This window comes from Arachis hypogaea, chromosome 20 (genome assembly GCF_003086295.3).
Source record: "Arachis hypogaea cultivar Tifrunner chromosome 20, arahy.Tifrunner.gnm2.J5K5, whole genome shotgun sequence".
NCBI lineage: Eukaryota > Viridiplantae > Streptophyta > Magnoliopsida > Fabales > Fabaceae > Arachis > Arachis hypogaea.
The window spans coordinates 1162062-1182676 of NC_092055.1; the positions used below are offsets into that span (position 1 = coordinate 1162062).

General features: G+C 31.2%; 2 protein-coding genes across 2 annotated transcripts; both read right to left on the minus strand.

Annotated features, from left to right (window-relative positions):
- Positions 1-3496: 3496 nt before the first annotated feature.
- LOC112785706 (uncharacterized) lies at positions 3497-7711 on the minus strand. The gene is made up of 3 exons (XM_025829148.3): positions 6878-7711; positions 5763-5919; positions 3497-5370 (listed from the first exon to the last, which is right to left on the minus strand). The coding sequence occupies exons 2-3, from the start codon at positions 5911-5913 to the stop codon at positions 3905-3907; spliced, it is 1617 nt and encodes a 538-aa protein (XP_025684933.1). The 5' UTR covers positions 5914-5919; positions 6878-7711; the 3' UTR covers positions 3497-3904.
- A 2103-nt stretch (positions 7712-9814) lies between these two features.
- LOC112784492 (plant intracellular Ras-group-related LRR protein 7) lies at positions 9815-14341 on the minus strand. The gene is made up of 9 exons (XM_025827725.3): positions 13977-14341; positions 13140-13209; positions 12966-13012; positions 12165-12273; positions 11945-12030; positions 11341-11431; positions 10861-10946; positions 10446-10532; positions 9815-10329 (listed from the first exon to the last, which is right to left on the minus strand). The coding sequence occupies exons 1-9, from the start codon at positions 14073-14075 to the stop codon at positions 10219-10221; spliced, it is 786 nt and encodes a 261-aa protein (XP_025683510.1). The 5' UTR covers positions 14076-14341; the 3' UTR covers positions 9815-10218.
- Between the last annotated feature and the right edge of the window lie 6274 nt (positions 14342-20615).

Sequence of the window (20615 nt, forward strand, 5' to 3'; positions counted from 1 at the left end):
TTTTTTTTCGTTTCTTGCCTTCTCTTTCTCCTTCTTCAACCGTTACTGCACGTTTTCACTGCACCTTCTTCTTCTTCTTGCAGCACGTTCTTCTTCCTCTTCTTCTTCTTCTTTTCTTTCGTTTCTTGCCTTCTCTTTCTCCTTCTTCATTTACGTGCTTTTCTCTCTGTTCTTTTTTTGTTGTTCTCGATTTCCATTGTTTTTTGATATCAAGCTCTGAAATCGTTTTTGAAGAAGAAGAAGCAGCAGGAGATGAGGAGGAGAAAGAGAAAGAGTTCTGAATTATACATAAGGTGTACTTCAACGAATTTTGGGTGTATTTCTTAAACCCTTTGGGTGTAGTTTTTGTAATCATTTGGGTGTATTTCTGTAATTCTTTAGGTGTATTTCTATAATCGTTTGGGTGAATTCCTGTAACCGTTTGGGTGTATTTCTGTAATCGTTTGGGTTTGAGTGTATTTCTGTAATCGTTTGAGTGTATTTCTGAAGTTCCATTATCTTCAAATTTGGCAAGAAAGTCGTTTTCATGGAGGAAGAAGAAGAAGAAGAGTCGTTTATAATGCATGGTGAGTAGCGCGCTTTGAAAACAGGAAGTGGTTGAATAACGTGCGTTTATTTACTCTTGAATGTGGGAGTGTAATGCGTATTTTTTGTTGGGCTTATACCAACTTGTAAGACTTGTAAGCCAAAAAAACTTGTATGTGTAGCACGCCTCTATTACTAAACTATCTTGATAAGAACATAAATTAGTGAATATCTTAAAATATTAGTTTGATGATGTTGTTGTTATTAATAACTGTGACTATATATTATACATGTGATATTTTGTGAACAAATTTAAGAATTTGTCCCTTCAAAGCATGAACTGTAATTGATGACATTAATTTTTGTGCTGTGTAAAACACAAGAAGGATTTTTCTAAGTGGCCAATAATAGTAATATACAAGTGATGAATTCAATGCACATAATTATTGTCAAACACTTGATTGTTAGTTGATTATGTTTTTTTTTTTTTTTTTTAACCATCAATCACCACTCATTTCTGTTTTCTTCCTTTTCCAATCAGAAGATTCAGTAGTAGCTTTTTGCAGACAGAGGTACTCTGTTGCTGTAATTATCAAAAAGGAATTAAAAACTAATTAGGCAAATGTTAGTTGAAAGATGTAAATAGAGATATTTTAGAGCCACTTTGCTAAGGTTTCAATTTCTGATTACACCAGTTTAGATGAGGAGTGACAAATCAGTGATTATTGAAATATATTCTTAAATGATTAGAAAGTGTAGCACTTTCTTTTTCTTTGGTGGGTGATTAGATCATAGTATATATACTAATTAATTTAATGTTCCATAAGTTTATAAAGGTATAGCCTTTAATCAACTCATAAATAGTGGTTCTGGCAGTTGGAGCCTTATAGCTCAACCTCTTTTCTAGACAAAAAAAAAAAAAAAATCAAATGGGTAACTAACTTAAAAAATCATTTTTACAAAAATATTTAATTAAGAAAATAATTTATAAAAAAATAAATTTTTATCTAATATGCAAAAAAATAGTTTTATTTTATAAGTTTATTTAATCAATCAAATTCTATTTTTTTTTCATTTTTTGATAATATAAATAAGGTTTAATTATTCTGTTGGTCCTTATAGTTTTGCAAAATTTTCAATTAGGCCTCTATACTTTTTTTTCTTTTAATTGGGTGCCTGCACCAATTTTTTTTTCAATTAGGTCCCTTTTGGTAGTAATTACCTTAATTGTATAAGGATCCAACTAAAAAAAAAATTAGTACAAGGACTCAAATAAAAGGAAAAAAAAATATATGGACTCAATTGAAAAAAAAAAGTTGGTGCAGGAACCCAATTAAAAGGAAAAAAAGTATAGGGACCGAATTGAAAATTTTGCGAAACTATAGGGACCAACAGAGTAATTAAACCTATAAATAATTTAGTAAAAGTTAACAGATAATTAATTACGCACACAGGAATATCATTTCAAGTATATTTTAGACAAATATCAAAACTATAACAATTCTTTTGTCAACAAAACAAATTTTTCATTTTTTTTTTCAGTATTTTAATCAAGTACTCATGAATCAGAAGCCTTCTATATGTTGTTTTTTTTTTTTTTTTTTTTTTTTTTCATATGCATGTTAAATTATAAAATATATGTAGGTAAAAGGTGCATGTGTTATTGCTTCATACCTGATACCAGTAATAATGGTACATATGTTAGGGAGCAAAGTTCTCACCAGAAATGCTTTGAAGATACTCAAAGAGAATAATTAAATATTCATTCAGTTATTTAAGGGCAAAAAGGGAGAAATTTGTTTGTGAAATAAAAATAGAGATATTATTTGTTACTTTCTTCATCTCATATAATAAATATCTCTCTTTTTTTATTTTTATCAATTTAACTATTATTTTTGAATTTTAATAACTCACATTAATTAGTTCATGGGTATTATATGCTTCAAATATTTGTGAAAAAAAAAAGAATATTAGTATAAATTGCAATGACAGAAAAAGAAAAATATATTATAATTAATAAGTGTACAAAATTTAAAAAGAGAGAATTAATTTAAGAAAGGAGTAATATTAACATGTGGGGCAGTTCATATGCACCTGTCACTTAATATGCTAAGAGCTGCCATTATTGCATTTTCTACTAAGTGTTAAATTAAATGAAGTAAAAAATGTTATTAATATGCTAATAGTGCCTATGGTTGAACCATGTGAACACAAGAGACAAAAATGGCCAATAAGAATAACTTTGCGGCTAAATGGTTAATTAGTGGATGTGACTTCCTTAAGTTGAAAGCAAAAAATCTCAAAAGGGAATAAAAGACTCAACAAAGAAAGAAAAAGGAAGAGAGAGAGGGGAAGGGGGATGAAATGAAAAGAATAATTAATTATGATAGTAAAAATAATAATTTTATACTTATATATGTTGCCCATTTTTTTCCAGCTACTAATATCTGTATTCTGTAATTTATTGGATTACAGTTATTAGACTGGAACCTAATTTTTTGTTAACAAAAAAATTTCTAACACTTTAAATCAAGTAAGCTTTGATCATAAAAACACTTTTAAATATGACCTTAACCAAGTATATAATTGTCATAGTTTTATTTACCATATACTTTTAAGATTCACCATGTGCAACTGAATACTTAGTTAAAACAGACTTTTAAGTGGAGAGACTATACTATTTAAATTTAAGATTCACCATGTGCAACTGAATACTTAGTTAAAACAGACTTTTAAGTGGAGAGACTATACTATTTAAATTATAACTCGTTAAAACATTGACGTATCAAAAATTGGAAAAGATATATGTAAGAGCAAATCACATAACCACAACTCTTGATCTAAGCTAAATATCTAAGTTATAATCATAATTGGCCAAATTTTACACAAGCTAAATTAGTGAAAATCATTAGTATCCTTCACTCTTTTTTACCCCAAAGAAAGAAAATCAATTAAGTAGAAAGAACACATGGAGATGTAACAGCTGGAATTTTCATTAAAGATTGTGGTAAGAGAAAATTACATCATGAGATAAGATAACTCTTGGAAGTTAGAACCGAGATAGTTCTTTTTTCTCAGCTAACTATTATCCCCCTTGAAAATATTCCACCCTAACGAGGAAACTATAATTAAATTAAGGAATATGAAGTTTACAGTTCCTTAAGGACTTAAGAGGGAAAAGAAAAAGAAAAAGAAAAAGAAAAAAAGAAAGAATAAATGGGACATAACCGGAAAAACCAAATAACCTTCCAAATCAATTTTACAAAGAAGGTTATATTTTCATTCTTATGTCACATATACAAAGGAAAAATTTGAAGTCTCATTACCCAGCAAAAATTGATAAGCTGAGATTTACTTCAAACAAAAGCCTAGGATCAATTCAACCTTTTCTCATGTCTTGCCTTCTTCCATCTCCAAAGATTTCTTCTATCATGTTGCAAGTGGGCAAGAAGTCAATCTTACTTTTAGAGCAAGACAAAAATGCAGGATCCCACACTTTTGCATCGCAAGGCTCCAACACATGGCCATTGCTATAGCCATTACTTGCCACCTCATTATAGTTACCACACCATTGATCACCTTCAGCACCGCTCTTCGCTCTGGTCTCCTGTGAGGACACTACGGCGTCAGAAAAAGTGCATGTTTCATCTTTAACATTTTCATCATCCTTGTGAATAGTCTGATCATGAGGTTGTATTGGAGGACAGAATCGGTTTGTGACAGTGCTTCTCCCCACAGACACAGCATCATATTTAGAATCATCCTCATCATCAATGTTCCTTTCGGTCAAATCTACGGTTCCATTAACAGCACAAATTTCATCTGCAGCAAATTCATCATCATAATCAACTTGATCATTTTCATGGCAGCTGGTAAAACCAATATCATTCTGATCGACTGGAGAATCTACAACAGAGTCATCCTCATCTTCCTCTCGAGTTGCAATGTCAATGCCATCACTACCTTGCCATTCATCATTATCACTGTCAATGCTCAAGGCGTCGTTTCTGTTCTGCTCTGCCCGCTTTCGAAGCATGAAGACGTTAAAGTAGTAACTAACTATTTCTTTTTTGCTTCGTGAAGGGAGAGCAATGGAGAGATAGTGCCAGAAATTCTTGCCAAGGGATACTGGATTATTGAAGACAACTTCATGAAATAGGCGTTCTTCTTCTGCACTCCATTTTTCTGCCACACGTTCTCCCATGTCATTGAACCCCAATTCATCAAACTTCTCATGCCCAAACTCTTTCAAAAGTCTTTCTCTTTCTTCTGCTATATGCTGTCTAACACATCTGATGGATCCTCTATCTTCACACCAACAATTGGTTCTGCCCTTTCCAACGTCATCATTGTCAGAAGACAACTCCATCTGAGGCATTGGGATTATACATGTCCCCATCAGCCTTTTCTCATCTTCATCTCCAATGGGGAAGCCTAGATTGGAGACATCTTCAGAGGCATTTGGTCTGTCAATAGCAACCGAAGAATCCCAAACTGGAATATCAGCCTGATGGTTAGCTCCCATAGATACAAGTTTGCGAGGAGGATTTTCAATGAGTATGGAATAGATGTCCTCATAGCGAGCCAACGTCCTAAATGGTTTCTCTGGACTGAAATACTCAGGGAAAAGAGCAACATGTACAGATGGTTCTGAATGGAAATACTCAGGAAAAAGAGCAAGATGAACAGGTGACTCTGACTTGACAACTTGTTCAGTAGTGCTACTGGTAGCCCAAGCTACAGGAAAACTAGCTTCAGAGTCCTCGGCCCCTCTAGGGCCTTTACCGATACTTTCACCAGCAAGCTTCTCAATACCTTCATTACTACCTTGCCCACATCCGCCCTCTACAAATGATGAGGTAGACAAGATTAAGATATATTTTATGGAACAAGGAAAATCTCAGACAACAGTACAAGATGATGTCAGAACTGTGGCAGTCCAATTCCGTTCATAAAAGTAACAAAGGAATATCTCCAACATTGTACATTAAGGTTGACCCCACGATCAAATACAAAAATACTAACTTAAGCAAACAGCCTACTACTCAGTAATAAAATAGGTCATATCCAATTAATATGACGCACCATAGGTAAGTGGTTGAGTACTAGTGCAGAAACCACTAGAATTAGAAGTTCAATTGATCAGAAACTTGAAACTGTTTGAAAAAGCATTGTTTATTATTTCAAATTACAGTTTGTTTCTGAACTTTTTGTCTGGGGTTGAGACTAAATCCCACCTGAAGTTTGAGGCATATGGGTGTGGCAATCATCATCAGGAAAAACAGATTCAGAAAATGAAACAAGCTGATCACTGGGTTCTGCATGTTTCGGGTGTTTGAAGGAAACCTCGAGCATCTCCTCAGCATCAAATGGACGCTTCTGCACCATGATTACCTGAAGAAGAGGAACAAATGAAAAGTAAGGGCAACAGAATTGTTTCGCAATAAAACTATTTGAAACTATTAATTGTCATCCAAACAACATTTGCTCAAAGCACTTGAATATTTTGATATGATAGACAGCACATGTCACCACGTCCATATAAAAGTGCTTTCATTTGAACAAAAAAAAACTCAGCTAAGTATTCAATGCAACAATGAATACTGCTAGACTCTGATTAATACAAGTTAACTGACTCCACATTTCAAATTCTACATACATATGGTTAATGCACATATCATTTTCACATTTTGCTCCTAGAAATTATGCAATAGATGGACACTTCAACTTTATCAACTGTTACTCAAACCAAGAAAAATCATTCACTATTCATCGAAAAGAGCAAGCATGTTTGAATAATAAGTGCAAATCATCAAGCACCTGCCAATTATCCAATAGGCAGACATTTCAACTCAATCAACTGCTAAAAGTTACTGAGAACAATAAAGAGAGCAAGCACCTTTGACTAATAAAAGTCACTACTAAAACAATCTCACTTGCATATGATTACTATACACATTAGGCTTAACTAAATGTGCATAATATCCACTAAATGTGTTTAGATAGGCTAATTATGGTGAAGAAGACTAAGCAGTCAAGTAGATGACAAATGTTGACTCATATAGACTCAAGTAGACTGTCTTCAATTCAAATGGAGAACAAACCAAAAGGAACTTCAGACCACTTTTACTCATACAGTATTTAATATCAACATTCCCTAACATTAATATCATCATAAAAAGCTAGTGGGCCCAATCACTCATGCACCCTTCAATGAATAAACAGAGCCCAGAGAAATTTTCATTGGGAATAAATAAACTAAAAAAGAAAAAAAAGACGATAAAATATAGCAAAAGAAAAGTGCAATATAATTGTCATTTTGTAAATAATAGTAATATAATAGTTATTATACCTTAAAACACTGTCGTACAAATATATGGCAGACTGCTGAATCAGGCAATAATAGCTCTAATTGGGAGTAATCAAACAGGGAAACCTTAATTGATCAAAGGAATTGATCCTTCCCACCAAGAATTTCAAGGAAACAAGAAAAGCCCCAAATTATGGAAACCCTAACCCTAGAAAATTCAATTTCCAACCAGAACGAAAGGAAAACGTATAATCGATTGACAATTATTACGATTCGAGTCGAATCAGGTCACGCGACACGAGATCTAACAACGCAAACAAGGTAATTGAAGGAACGAACAAAAATCAAATACACGTTGACCAAAAATAATTTACAAAATCGGAGAAAACAAAACGAGGAGAACAAGACCAGGAACCTAACAAAGCAAAGAATCGATAATTTTTTCAGATCCCGAATTGGGAAAAATAGATCAAGAATATTGGGCGACGGAAACCCTAAAATCAGACAACGAACACCGAAAGGCCAAAATTGGGATCGATCGATGCAGAAGAACAAGATCTAGAAGAAGGCAGCGACGATTCGACGATTCCAGAAAAAGTGAAGGCCGAATCGAGAGAGGGAGGAAAAGGGGATCGAGATTGGAAAACGCGGCTAAAACGAAAAAGGGGCGAAAGCTAGGGTTAGCTGTATTTTTCTTTTTTCTTTTTTTTTTTTTTTTTTGGGTGTGAGATGAACGTGCGAGAAAGGAATAAGGGATAGAAGAAAACGGCACCGTATTGAAGATTTATGTGTGTAATTACGGGGAATGCCCCTGAATGTGTGAGAGTGTGAGGACGAGAGAGTGCGGTATATATGGGACAGTGTAGGAACGAGGTTGAGGCAAGATTCTGAGTCATAATTGTAAATTGTAATTGCCGAAGGTAGTTCTGCCACGTGGCTTCGTACAAGTGGGTGGTTTTTCTTGCCTTCTGTTTTTGACTTCTAACCTTTTTGGGCCAACGTGATTTTTATTTGTTTGGTGTGAGAATCTGGGGATAATAATAAATTAATAACCAATAATAAATGTCTTTCTTCTTTTATTTAGGCTTTTTTATTTTGAGTTTAGTTTTGATTTATCATATAATTGTCTAATGTCTAATTATATTCATTTTCTTAATTATTATTTACATAATCAACTTATTATTAGTGGAGGCCTGGAGGGTTTCGTTTGTGATTGTTCTTGTTTTATTCAAAAAATATTAATACACTTTTGGTGACAAAAAATGTTTACATTTTGCAATACTATAAATTTAATTTTTTTATATTGATATTATAAAATAATTTTATACATACATTTAAGTAGGTAATGTTACATCAATAAAGTAACTATCTTTTATATTGACTGTGTAAATATTTATTCAAAAGAATAAATGTGAATGAATGATTGTGTAAAATATTTTATACTGTCAGTGCTTTAAAATTAATCTCTTTTTTATATCATGTTAGGATTTTCCCCCCTCAAAAATACTCTTAAGCATATTTAAGGTTTTGATTTAATTTTGAGTCACTCTCGGTATAAAATAATAAAATACTTTTATGCGTATATTCAGTTACGTAATGACATGTTAGCAAAAATAATTATTATTTATATTGATAACATGAATGATCATCTAAAAAAATAGATGTAATTGAAAACCAAATGAATTTACACTATTATTGTACCAAAATAAAACTCTTTAAAGTTTTATTAGTATCACAATTTTCCTTTTGAGCTTAACGCTTCAACAATTACATAATATTTTTTTGGTTTATTAGAATTTGATAGATTTAATATCTTAGTTCTTCATATTTATAATTGATGAAATCATGTGTACTAAATGAAGTTATGATAAATTTTTGCAATATTGATATTGAATATAACTTTGTTATAGCTTTGAATACAACATTGTTATGTCATGTGGTGAACTAAAAACAAATTTAGAGTGTCTTGGACGAAGGAATTTTAGAAGGGAATGTGATTTTGTAAGATAATTAAAGTTCTTTTTGTTAAAATATTTTGTTTAGATATTTATAGAAATCATTTTCAAAATCTCTTTTAATAAGGTGAAATTTTTAAATTCCCTCCATCACAAAAGGAAAATATAAATATATCTTTTCTTTTTTGTTTCCTTTTATTTTAGCATTTAGTTGTGTATGCAAAGTAAATTTTAAAATGAATGAAATTAATTTAATCATAGTCACTTTTGATTTTTGTTTTTCTCGTGCTCTGTGAATTTGTGGTAAATCAATTATAATTTTGCTTCAAAATTTACCAAACAAAATGAAGCTTTTTTTTTTGTATATGGAAGTAAAAGTAGTGATATATCTTAACATTGTAATTTTTGGTGTTTTTCAAAAGTGTGGAAGATACAAAAATCGGAGGGTCCGATTTCTATACTTCAAATTTTTTAAATTTTTTTTAACATTCTGTTCTCTCATAAATCCCTCAGTCCGATTTCTGTATCCTCACAAATCGGACGGTCCGATTTCTGTACTTCTCACAAATCGGACGGTCCGATTTTTGTTTATCTAATTAAACGGTTCCACATTTGAGAATAACACCTCATCAACCCACATTTTGAAAAAACACTATTGCTACTCCAATATCAAAAACAAAATCTGACAAAATGATAGTTCCACTTTTGCTGATATAAACTGAACCTTTGGACTTAGGTTGGTCACTATCAAAAGTATCAATAAAACCTAGTTTGTACCATTCAGTCTTTTCACATGGTCCACCTGTTTTTGGTTTTGGGTTGTCTATATAGACTTTCTCCTTAATTAGATTGTTAGAGGTACCATGTTAAAAAGGGACCCCAAAAAAAACATGCCTTGAAAATTATTCATTCTTGGCAGTAAGATAATTTTGTGATGATAAAAATCTCATCTTTCAGAAAAACAACCCTCTAACTTGTACTAATGTTTCTTCATATAAACATTATCTTCCATCTAAGCTTAGAATGAAACAAAGCACTGCATAAGATTTTTTCATTCTTTATCACCTGAAATAATATTAAGGGGCAAAGAATGCCATTGCAGCCCTTAAATATTACACATCCAAAGCAATGTTAATTTACATCTGCCAAGATACATATATAATCCCTTTTCATCATCAACAAAATGGCTTCAAATAATCCCATATATGAAAATCTAAAGATGAGTGCTGGATAATGGCTCCATTTACAAGCCAGCAATGCATATTTGCATGAAAATTTGGGTAAGGAGAAACAAAAATAGGGATCATATACAATGTAACAGAGGGATAAGATACCCTTTCTTCCATGCTACATAAAAAGTTTCATCCAAAATGTATGTCTATATATAGTTCCATTGCAAGTGGTGTCATTATCTAGCATAGGATGATTTTAATGATCAACACCCTCATCAAGACCTTTGGAACTAATCATCACGTTTGCATCAATTTGTTTGTCAAACTTCTTTCTCCTTCTGGCTTCGAATTCTTGGAATCCATCCATCTAGAATATTCATCAATGGTTCAAATTTACATTTAAATTGAACATTTATATTGACTTAATAGATGAAATACAGATGGGAAAGCAGAAGGTAAAACAATAAGAAAAAGGAAACATACCTGCTGAAATTGATCCATTGATATTGGATTGCCATGCAGTGATAAGTTCTGAAGAGCTTTACAGTCTTTCAATAAATTCGGCGGTATCTGTTTAGAAGTAAAGCAAAGAAAATCATCAAGACCTTTGCAATCACAGGAAATAAGTGTTGACCTTGAACAATTCGATATGTGAGTGTTGAACAGTAACATATAATGCAAGTAAAGAACATATAAGCAGACCAAAGCTTTGTATTTTGATTAGAGTATGCAGCTAATCTATGGTTTTACATTACAATCAGAAGTTTACCATAAATTGATAATTGAAATTTGGTGCCCATACACACAAAATAAATAACCCAGAGAGAATAAGATATCATTCAATCAAGTTCAGCATTGCATCAGTAAAGTTCTTCTTCTTCACATCACAAAATAATACCTGGTTCACATTGTTGTTATCTAGGGAAAGTGACTTCAAGTGAGAGAGATTGCATACTGAAGCAGGAAGCTCTTCAATTTGATTATCTGAAATGTTCAAAATTAGCCAAGTCATTACAATATGAAGCCATTTAACAAAAAAAGCTGATGATGTTAGCTGTTCCAAAGATCCAGATTAAATTATCATAGAAATTGTCCATCCCTAGAGAAGTCTTACAGTATATATATCACAGTCATTCTTCATCTGAAATTTTGACACTATCTTTAAGATTATAAACCTAACAATCAACTAAACTCAGTTTAGGAAGGTCAACAATCTTCCAAACCCAGTTAAGTAAGACCACATTGATAAAATAACTCTTTGATCACTTTACATGACTGGCAAGGAAAAAATGGATGCGATGGGAAATACATGCAAAATCATGCATTATCATCCTCGTCCGATGCATACACAAAGAAGTCAAGTCAAGTAGATACAAACCATTAGCTTGTATTTCTTCCAAAGAGTAGCAACTACCAACGGATTCTGGTAGAGACTGTAACTTGTTATTTGACACATTTAAAATCAACAGCTGCATTATCAAACATGCATGAAACTCTAAAGTTAAAAAATGGTACACATTTTATATCAAAATATCCTAAACTGTCAAAGAAAACACAATAACAGCAATTTCAGCTAATTTATTATGAATACATCCTTATGATCCAAGTGCCATAGGCGTTTACAGCATAATATAATATCAAAGGTAACAAAATAGCAAATAATAAAGAGAAATCAAGTCTATATCCAGACAATCATGTACAGTTAGATGGAAAAAAGCTATAAGAATGACACAACACAATCTAAAATGTCTTACAGTGTAACTAACTTTGCATCATAGCTAATGTGTCCATGACATGGAGAAAAGTTACCAATTCAAAATGTCTATTAATAATAGGGTAATCCCAAACCATTCAACATCCCTTGATTATGCAGTGGTAACAAGCATATCCACATAAAGATGCATCATGAATGGAAACTCCAAATCTGAGAAGGAATAGAATAGTGAGATGATATTTAGGTTCCATTAGGTATGATCACTTACATTTCTTAAACTGCCAATAGTTGCTGGCAAGGATGTTAACAAATTTCCAGAGATGGATAAGCGTTCAAGCCTTACCAACTGGCCCACTGGAAAAAGAATACACTGTCAGCTATAAATAAAATCTCAAAGAAAATGTTCCTTGAAATACATGTCATGGAAGAAAATAAGGTAAAATCATTTCTTTAAAAAAGTTATCTTATTGAATTAAAAAGAGAATTACATTCATCAGGCAAGGAAGAAATTTGATTTCCATCAAGGTTCATGAGTTTTAGAGATTGGAGTTTTCCCAAATTCACTGGCAGTCTCTCAATTACATTCTCCGCCAATATCTGTGATGTTAGCACAACTTGATTATATGGCAGTTTTTGCAATCAATCTTTAATAATACCATACGGCTAGGTTTGTTGAAAAATTTAAAACAACCACTGCTAAAACACCAACACGGAAGAAAAGAAAACAGAATAGTTTAAACAAACTCAAAACTGACAAATTCTATCCTAATCAATAAGTAGACAAACTTCTAAAGGAACAACAAAAATGTGATAGAGTTTGCGGTAGCAAGGAAGCCTGCCAAACCTAAATCGGTTATGTGGCTCCTTGAAATTTTTTGCAGGATTTAGAACTTCTTGTTCATCCCTGCTATTGAACAATGAAAAGACCAATGTGCAATGTAAACAAGGAGGATTTGAATGCACATTGAGAAATTATTTGTCTTCCTAACTCACTAGCCTCACCTTTTTGAGAGAGAGAATTATCGTGTTTTCAAGCTATGCAACTTCAAGAAACAAGTAAACAACTGAACTCAAGTCAATGACAACTGGCTGGAATACTAATATTTACAAAAGATGGTTACTTAGTATCAATATCCAAATCTATTGCATCCTATTTAATTTACAGCTCTAGTGCTCTTTCATATTTCAACACAAATAGATATAATCCATAATCACATTTCCCAGTTGAAAAAGATTGTTCATGATAAGTTTCAAAGCTTGAGGCATAGAGTGAAATTCTTGTTTCTTACCAGGCGCTGCATATTAATTAATTTGCTTATTTCCATGGGAATGTCAACTGCAATGAAGGAAAATAATAGTGGAAGGAAATTTTCAGCAAAGTCAAAAAGATAAAATATATTTTAGATCAAGCGCTTCTTAATCAAAATGTGATGAGAAAGAAAATCGGAAGAAAGAGCACACACCTATTCGATTATGTGTTAAGTCAAGTGTGCGCACACTTCTGTCTAGATCAAGGATTTCGTCAGGAAATGTCTGTTTACCATGAGAGCCAAAAGGTCCAAGGTAAGTACGTATCATAAAAGCAAACAGTTATACATGTTAAGAGAATCATTTTTGTTTGGTCGTCTTCCCTCTCAAAATACATCTCAGTTAGGAACATCAGAAGGGGCCACTAAACTTGACAACATATCAATTAACACTAGAGGACAATATCATATTTTTTCCCTTTTGCTCTAGAACAATACACCTTTATGTTTTGACCCACAATTCAGTGAACAAAAAATATCCTATCCCATGCATCAATCACCTCAATGTAGAACTGTTCATTGTATGCAACAGCTATAAATCTATAATACTTATGTTATTTGCACTCACTAATCATCAGTAACCGCATAAAGTCACTCTCCTGCGCATTCCATCTAATGTTGGAGGGAAGCGAGTCAGTTCAGTATCCAAAATGAAGTGAGTACAGAAACCATTTCTCAGTTAATAAATTTTGAATTCAAGTTGTGTAACACAACAAAGAAATAATTATACAAAGGAAAAAAAGACTAAACCCTTTAATTGATCACAAATTCAATGTCAACCACTGAATTGATCCCTATTCAGAGTTTACAAAACATATTCTTCATAATCATATCAGTACTTAACTTCGGGATCAATACAACAAATTACAGTCAGCAACCTCGCACTTTTTTTTTTTTTAAATCCTCTAAATTAACTCAACAAGGCACCAATTTAAGATTTCAGTGAAATCAAAATCGAAGAGTTAAAAAGAAGGAAAAAAAAAAAACAGTTACCTTCAATTTGGAGTCGCGGAGAGCAACAATGCCGGTGGATCGCCACCGCGCAGCTCTGGTGGCTTTGGTGTCAGCATTTTTGCTCTGTATACACCCCATTCCACAATTCCCAAAAAATAAAAAATAAAAAAACTCTTTTTTTTTTGTTGTGCTGGGTTTTGGGGGTGCGAAGTGAAATGGTTAGGTTATTTACGACACAAATTCAAATAGAAATCAAGTGAGGCTCAGAAATTGATTTGACAAAGAAGACAGAGTAGGAAGAAGAAGAAGAAGAAGAAGAGATTCAATAGTCAGAACCAAAAAGCGCGTTTTCTTTTTTATTATCGCCTTTTTTTTATTTAGTTTAATTAATTAACTAATTTTGTGATAATAACAATTTAACACGTTGTAATATAGTTTGGTTTTGGTTGGTTATTACAGTTGTGTTAGCTGTTGACAGAGGGGCACTTTCGTAAATGGCAACTGCCACTTCTACTTGACTCACCACGTCTTTTTTTTTAAACACAAAACAATTATTATATGGTGGAAACTCAACTGCAATTAACTTCACGTGAAATTGATATTTGAGATCCGTTAGATGATTTGATTGATTTAACTAAATTTTTATCTAACAGTTTTCAAATATCAACTTCACGTAAAGTCGACTTCACCTGAGTTTTCATCAAATAAAATAAGTGTACACAAAAAAATTAATTACTACACAAGTTACTTATATAAAATATAAAAATATTATATGTATACAAAAAATAACTACATTTATAAATTTTGATTTATTTTTTTCTAATTCAATAATTAATTATCAAAATAATTAAACTTGTAATAATGTAATCAAACTTATTTATAATAATATAATAAAAAAATTAAAATACCAAATACGTATTTTGATATAAGATAACTAATTGATAGATAATTTTTTAGGCATATATAATATAATTATATATATATATATATATATATATATATATATATATATATATATATATATATATATATATAATATGAAACAACACATTGATATATTTATATACACCTAAGATTTTTTATAAATGAATTGACTGGAATTGGTGTCCAAATTCTGCAATATGTTATTATTTATTAAATAATAAGTTTAAAAATAGTAATTTTTATTAATGATAATAATAATACGAAATTAAATTTATGAGTAAATTTCTTTAAACTAAAAGTGCATGAAAAATTCATTCTTCGAATTTATGGGTTTTTAAGCTAAATCTTTAAAAATTAAAATGTTTATTCAAATGTTAAAAATGAAAAAATGAAACCATTTGTATCGATCTTTTTTGTTAAAAAATATTTTTAACTGAAATATATAAAAATTAAAAAATAAATATTCAACAATCTTTACTTAATGAAAAGATTGATAAGTATTAAGTAATAACTATGCTCTGTTAAACGGCACTAGAAACAAACTCAAATCAGTTTCTATTGCTATGAATTAAGCGTACAAATCGAATTTATTACATTAATAAGACCTTAATTAATCTCAATAGAGAGTTAGAAACAAACACAATAAGTTATTAAGCTTAATTAATTCACTCTTAAATTGCTTCTTTCAAACATATTATATTGTCTTCTTCAATTTGTTTGGACTGTATGTATGTATCTATGTGTCGTATAATCCTATATTGATGAATTTATTACTCCTTGTACTAAACATTGTTCACCAAAATTAAGAACTTCTGTAAAATAAAATATATAGTAGCAGGGAAATAAATAAATAAACAAATAAATGAATTCAACTCTGATATAGACTTGTTTTACCTCTGTCCACCTAAATTTTGCCAATAAAATTTTATAATGATATTAATTTTTTTTAAATAAAAAATAGTTAATAAATATTATATAAAAACTCAAAAGATGATAAATATTTTACTGTTCAAAACTATATCGTTTTTATATTTATATAACAGTAACAGAATACGTATCATTGTAAATAACGAAATACATAAAGACATATATGTTACCATTAACATTTCAAATTTAAAATTATTGAGTATCTAATTATGACTTTACTCTTCTTCTTGTATCATACATTGTGTTGTGTACATATTATTATATAATATGAAATAGAAATGTACACAATATACAACTCTCAGTTTCACTTGCCTAACATTTCTCAATTTATCTTTCCGTAAATAAGAAATTAGCCACAAAACATTGCATACGCCATACATTTAGTTTTTAAGAATCAAATCTGGGACATTATCTTTAAACAAGTCAAATAACTACAACTTGTGTTAGTCTATTTAGGTATTCTAGTTTCTAATCAATTATTTATTTGATCATATACTGAAAGCAGGATTATAAAAGGAAAAAAGAAAAAAAAATTGAAACAAAAACAAGGAACTGATAACATCTGAGGCACAAATAATAAACAAAACTATTGTTATTAACATAGTTTTTTAAATCTTACAAACTATAAATATTATATAACAGATTCATTATTCATAAACACTTTCTACAATTTATCTATTTCCTAACACCGCCTGACTCCAACTCTCTTTCGGCAAAGCCATCAAAGAGAAGAAGACGGCCTGACCCAAGAGACCCTACAGCATAGCCATCAGGCCCTTGGATAGGGGACACAATAAACAAAACTACCATCCAATTTTACAATATCATAATTTTTCTAACTACATGTACCATAAAAGAAAGGATGATATGAATGAAAAAGTGTTATGTAAAGGAATGGATGATCAAGAAGCATCTCAGTAGTCTACCTCTTGCTAGGATCCTTCATAAAGCGCTTTTCCAGAAAATCATAACAAAAGACACTGATTCCTTTTGGCTTCTTAGGTGATAGTTCAAGATTCTCAACGAAGAACCTCAAATACTCCTCAGTACGCAAAAATCTCTCACCCCATGCAAGCAATCCGTCAACATTTCAATCACTATGCAACCAAGTGCCCATATATCGATATCGGAGCATCAATATGACCGGAAAATGTCTCCGGCGACAAGTACAATGGCGTACCTCTAGTCTTGGACTTCCAAACCTCAAACTCTGCTTCCTCCTCTTTGGTCTTAGATAATTTGAAATCCGCAATCTTCAATTGATAGTATGCACTCTCTTTCTCCAATGAAGGAAACAGAAGAATGTTCTCCGAATTGAGGTTACAGTGGACGATTCCTTTGCGATGAATATGCAAAAACCCTTTAACAATCATGAGTGCATAGACGCTCACGTCGGTCTCCGGGAGAGGTTTATTGTGGATCAAGTCATCCAAAGAACCGTGAGGAGCATACTCCAACAGAAGATTGTAAAAATAACATCCGTGCTTTACCGTGATCTTGGTGCCAAAGCATCGAATGATTTCTTCGCAACCACCGCTTTCACCTTCTTACAATGATTTGAAAATCTGTTTTCCTTTCTTCAGTGAGAATGCCAACCTGAGAATGGAGCTCTTCTCAGTAATGAAGCTCTGATATGGTGTTTGTGTATCAACAACAATTGCAAGATAAACAGTGTTATAAGAATCCACTCCCAAGACTTTCAGTTTCTTCCATTGTAAGCTACTCATCTTTGATTGATTTTTCTTACTCCCTATATCAACATCAAATGTTACATATAATGATAAAATAATATTATTTATCAATATACAAATTTTTGAATACCTGCAGGTTAGTTCTTTTGGCTCTTTTGTGGATTATGAACTTAGTTTTGTGTTAGTTCGTTACCTTGTGCTATTTATATGATTTTCAGTGATACAACTAATTAATATAAATAGCACAAGGTAACGAACTAACACAAAACTGAGTTCATAATCCACAAAAAGAGCCAAAAGAACTAACCTGCATGTATTCAAAAATTTGTATATTGATAAATAATATTATTTTATCATTATATGTAACATTTGATGTTGATACAAGGAGTAAGAAAAATCAATCAAAGATGAGTAGCTTACAATGGAAAAAACTGAAAGTCTTGGGAGTGGGTTCTTATGGCACTGTTTATCTTGCAATTGTTGTTGATACACAAACATCGTATCAGAGCTTCATTGCTGAGAAGAGCTCCATTCCCAGGTTGGCATTCTCACTGAAGAAAGAAGAACAGATTTTCAAATCATTGTAAGAAGGTGAAAGCGGTGGTTGCGAAGAAATCATTCGATGCTTTGGCACTGAGATCACGGTAAAGCACGGACATTACTTTTACAATCTTCTGTTGGAGTATGCTCCTCACGGTTCTTTGGATGACTTGATCCACAAGAAACCTCTCCCGGAGACCGACGTGAGCGTCTATGCATGCATGATTGTTAAAGGGCTTTCGCATATTCATCGCAAAGGAATCGTCCACTGTAACCTCAATCCGGAGAACATTCTTCTGTTTCCTTCATTGAAGAAAGAGAGTGCATACTATCAATTGAAGATTGCGGATTTTAGATTATCTAAGACTAAAGAGGAGAAAGCAGAGTTTGAGGTTTGAAAGTCCAAGCCTAGAGGTACGCTATTGTACTTGTCGCCGGAGACATTTTCCGGTCATATTGATGCTCCGATCGATATATGGGCACTTGGTTGCATAGTGATTGAAATGTTGACTGGATTGCTTGCATGGGGTGAGAGATTTTTGCGTACTGAAGAGTATTTGAGGTTCTTCGTTGAGTATCTTGAACTATCACCCAAGAAGCCGAAAGGAATCAATGTTTTCTGTTATGATTTTCTGGAAAAAGTGCTTTATGAAGGATCCTAGCAAGAAGTGGACTGCTGAGATGCTTCTTGATCATCCTTTGTTTTATATCACACTTTTTCATTCATATCATCCTTTCCTTTATGGTTCATATAGTTAGAGAAATTATGACATTGTAAGATTGGATAGTGGTTTTGTTTATTGTGTCCGCTATTCAAGAGCCTGATGGCTATGCCGTAAGATTTCTTGGGTCAGGCCATCTTCTTCTCCTTGACAGCTTTGTCGAAAGGGAGTTGGAGTCAGGCGGTGTTAGGAAATAGATAAGTTGTAAAAATTGTTGATGAATAATGAGTCTGTTCTTTAAGATTTAATAAACTATGTTAATAACAATAGTTTTGTTTGTTATTTGTGCTTCGGATGTTATCAGTTCTTTTGTTTGTTTCAATTTTCTTTTTCATTCTTTTTTTTATAATTCTACTTTCAGTATATGATCAAATAAATAATTGATTGGAAACTAAAATACCTAAATAGGCTAACACAAGTGATAGTTATTCGACTTATTTAAAGATAATATCTTAGGTTTAATCCGTAAAACTAAATATATGGCGTATACAATATTTTGTGGCTAATTTCTTATTTACCAGGAGGCTTATAACTTTGCTCTGTTAAACGGCACTAGAAACAAACTCAATTCAGTTTCTATTGCTATGAATTAAGCGTACAAACCGAATTTATTACATTAAGACCTTAATTAATCTCAATAGAAAGTTAGAAACAAACACCATAAGTTATTAAGCTTAATTAATTCACTCTTAAATTGCTTCCTTCAAACTTATTATATTGTCTTATTCAATTTGTTTGGACTGTATGTATGTATACATGCATGTATGTATGTTTATGTCGTGTAATCCTATATTGTTGAACTTATTACTCCTTGTACTTAACATTGTTCACCAAAATTAAGAACGAAAATATTTGATAACCAAAGAAAATTAGTCAAAAACTGCATAACTTGTTTTATTTAAAATTTATTAATTATTGCGATAATTAATTAATACTAAATAAAACAAGTTCTGACTATTTTTTTTGTTTCCTTAGCATTACTAAATTAAGAACTCCTGTAAAACAAAATACATAATAGCAGGGAAATAAATAAATAAACGAATTCAACTCTGATATAGACTTGTTTTACCTCTGTCCACAAATAAAATTTTATAATGATATTATTTTTCTTTTTTAAATAGAGAGCAGTTGATAAATGTTATATAAAAATTTAAAAGATAATAAATATTTCACTATTTAAAATTACATCGTTTCTATATTCATGTGACAGTAATGGAATATGCACCATTATAAATAACGAAATATATAGACAACTTCGTTTCATTTCACACTATTTATTAACGAAAAAACATACATACCACCATTAACATTTCAAAGTCGAAATCCTTGAGTATTTAACTGTGACTATACTCTTCTTCTTTTATCATAAATTGTGTATATATTATTATATAATATGAAATAGAAATATACACAATATACAACTCTCAGTTTCACTTGTAAATATATTATTAAATAAAGAGAAAATTCCACTCTTCTCCCATGCGAGATGCTAACATGACACTATCCTCCTCTCTATTTTATAAATGTACATTCTTCTCCTTTCTAACTTTTAAAAAACATCATCTTTAATCCATTTTAAATTTTTTGTGTAACTAATATTAACTTTATCTATTTTTTAAGAAAAAATAAATTATTTTTTAAAAAAATACTCATTAGCACAAATTTTATTTTTTATCATTAAATTTTGCTTACCAAAATAACCTTTAATAATTTTTTTATTGATTAAATTATATTTTATTAAAATATTTTTAAAAAAATTAATAATTAAATTATTTTTTCTAAGATACCTATCCTTCAATATTTTTTTAATTATTAAATTATAATTTTACCAAAATTTTTGTTAACAATTATTTTTATATTTTACTATTAATTTT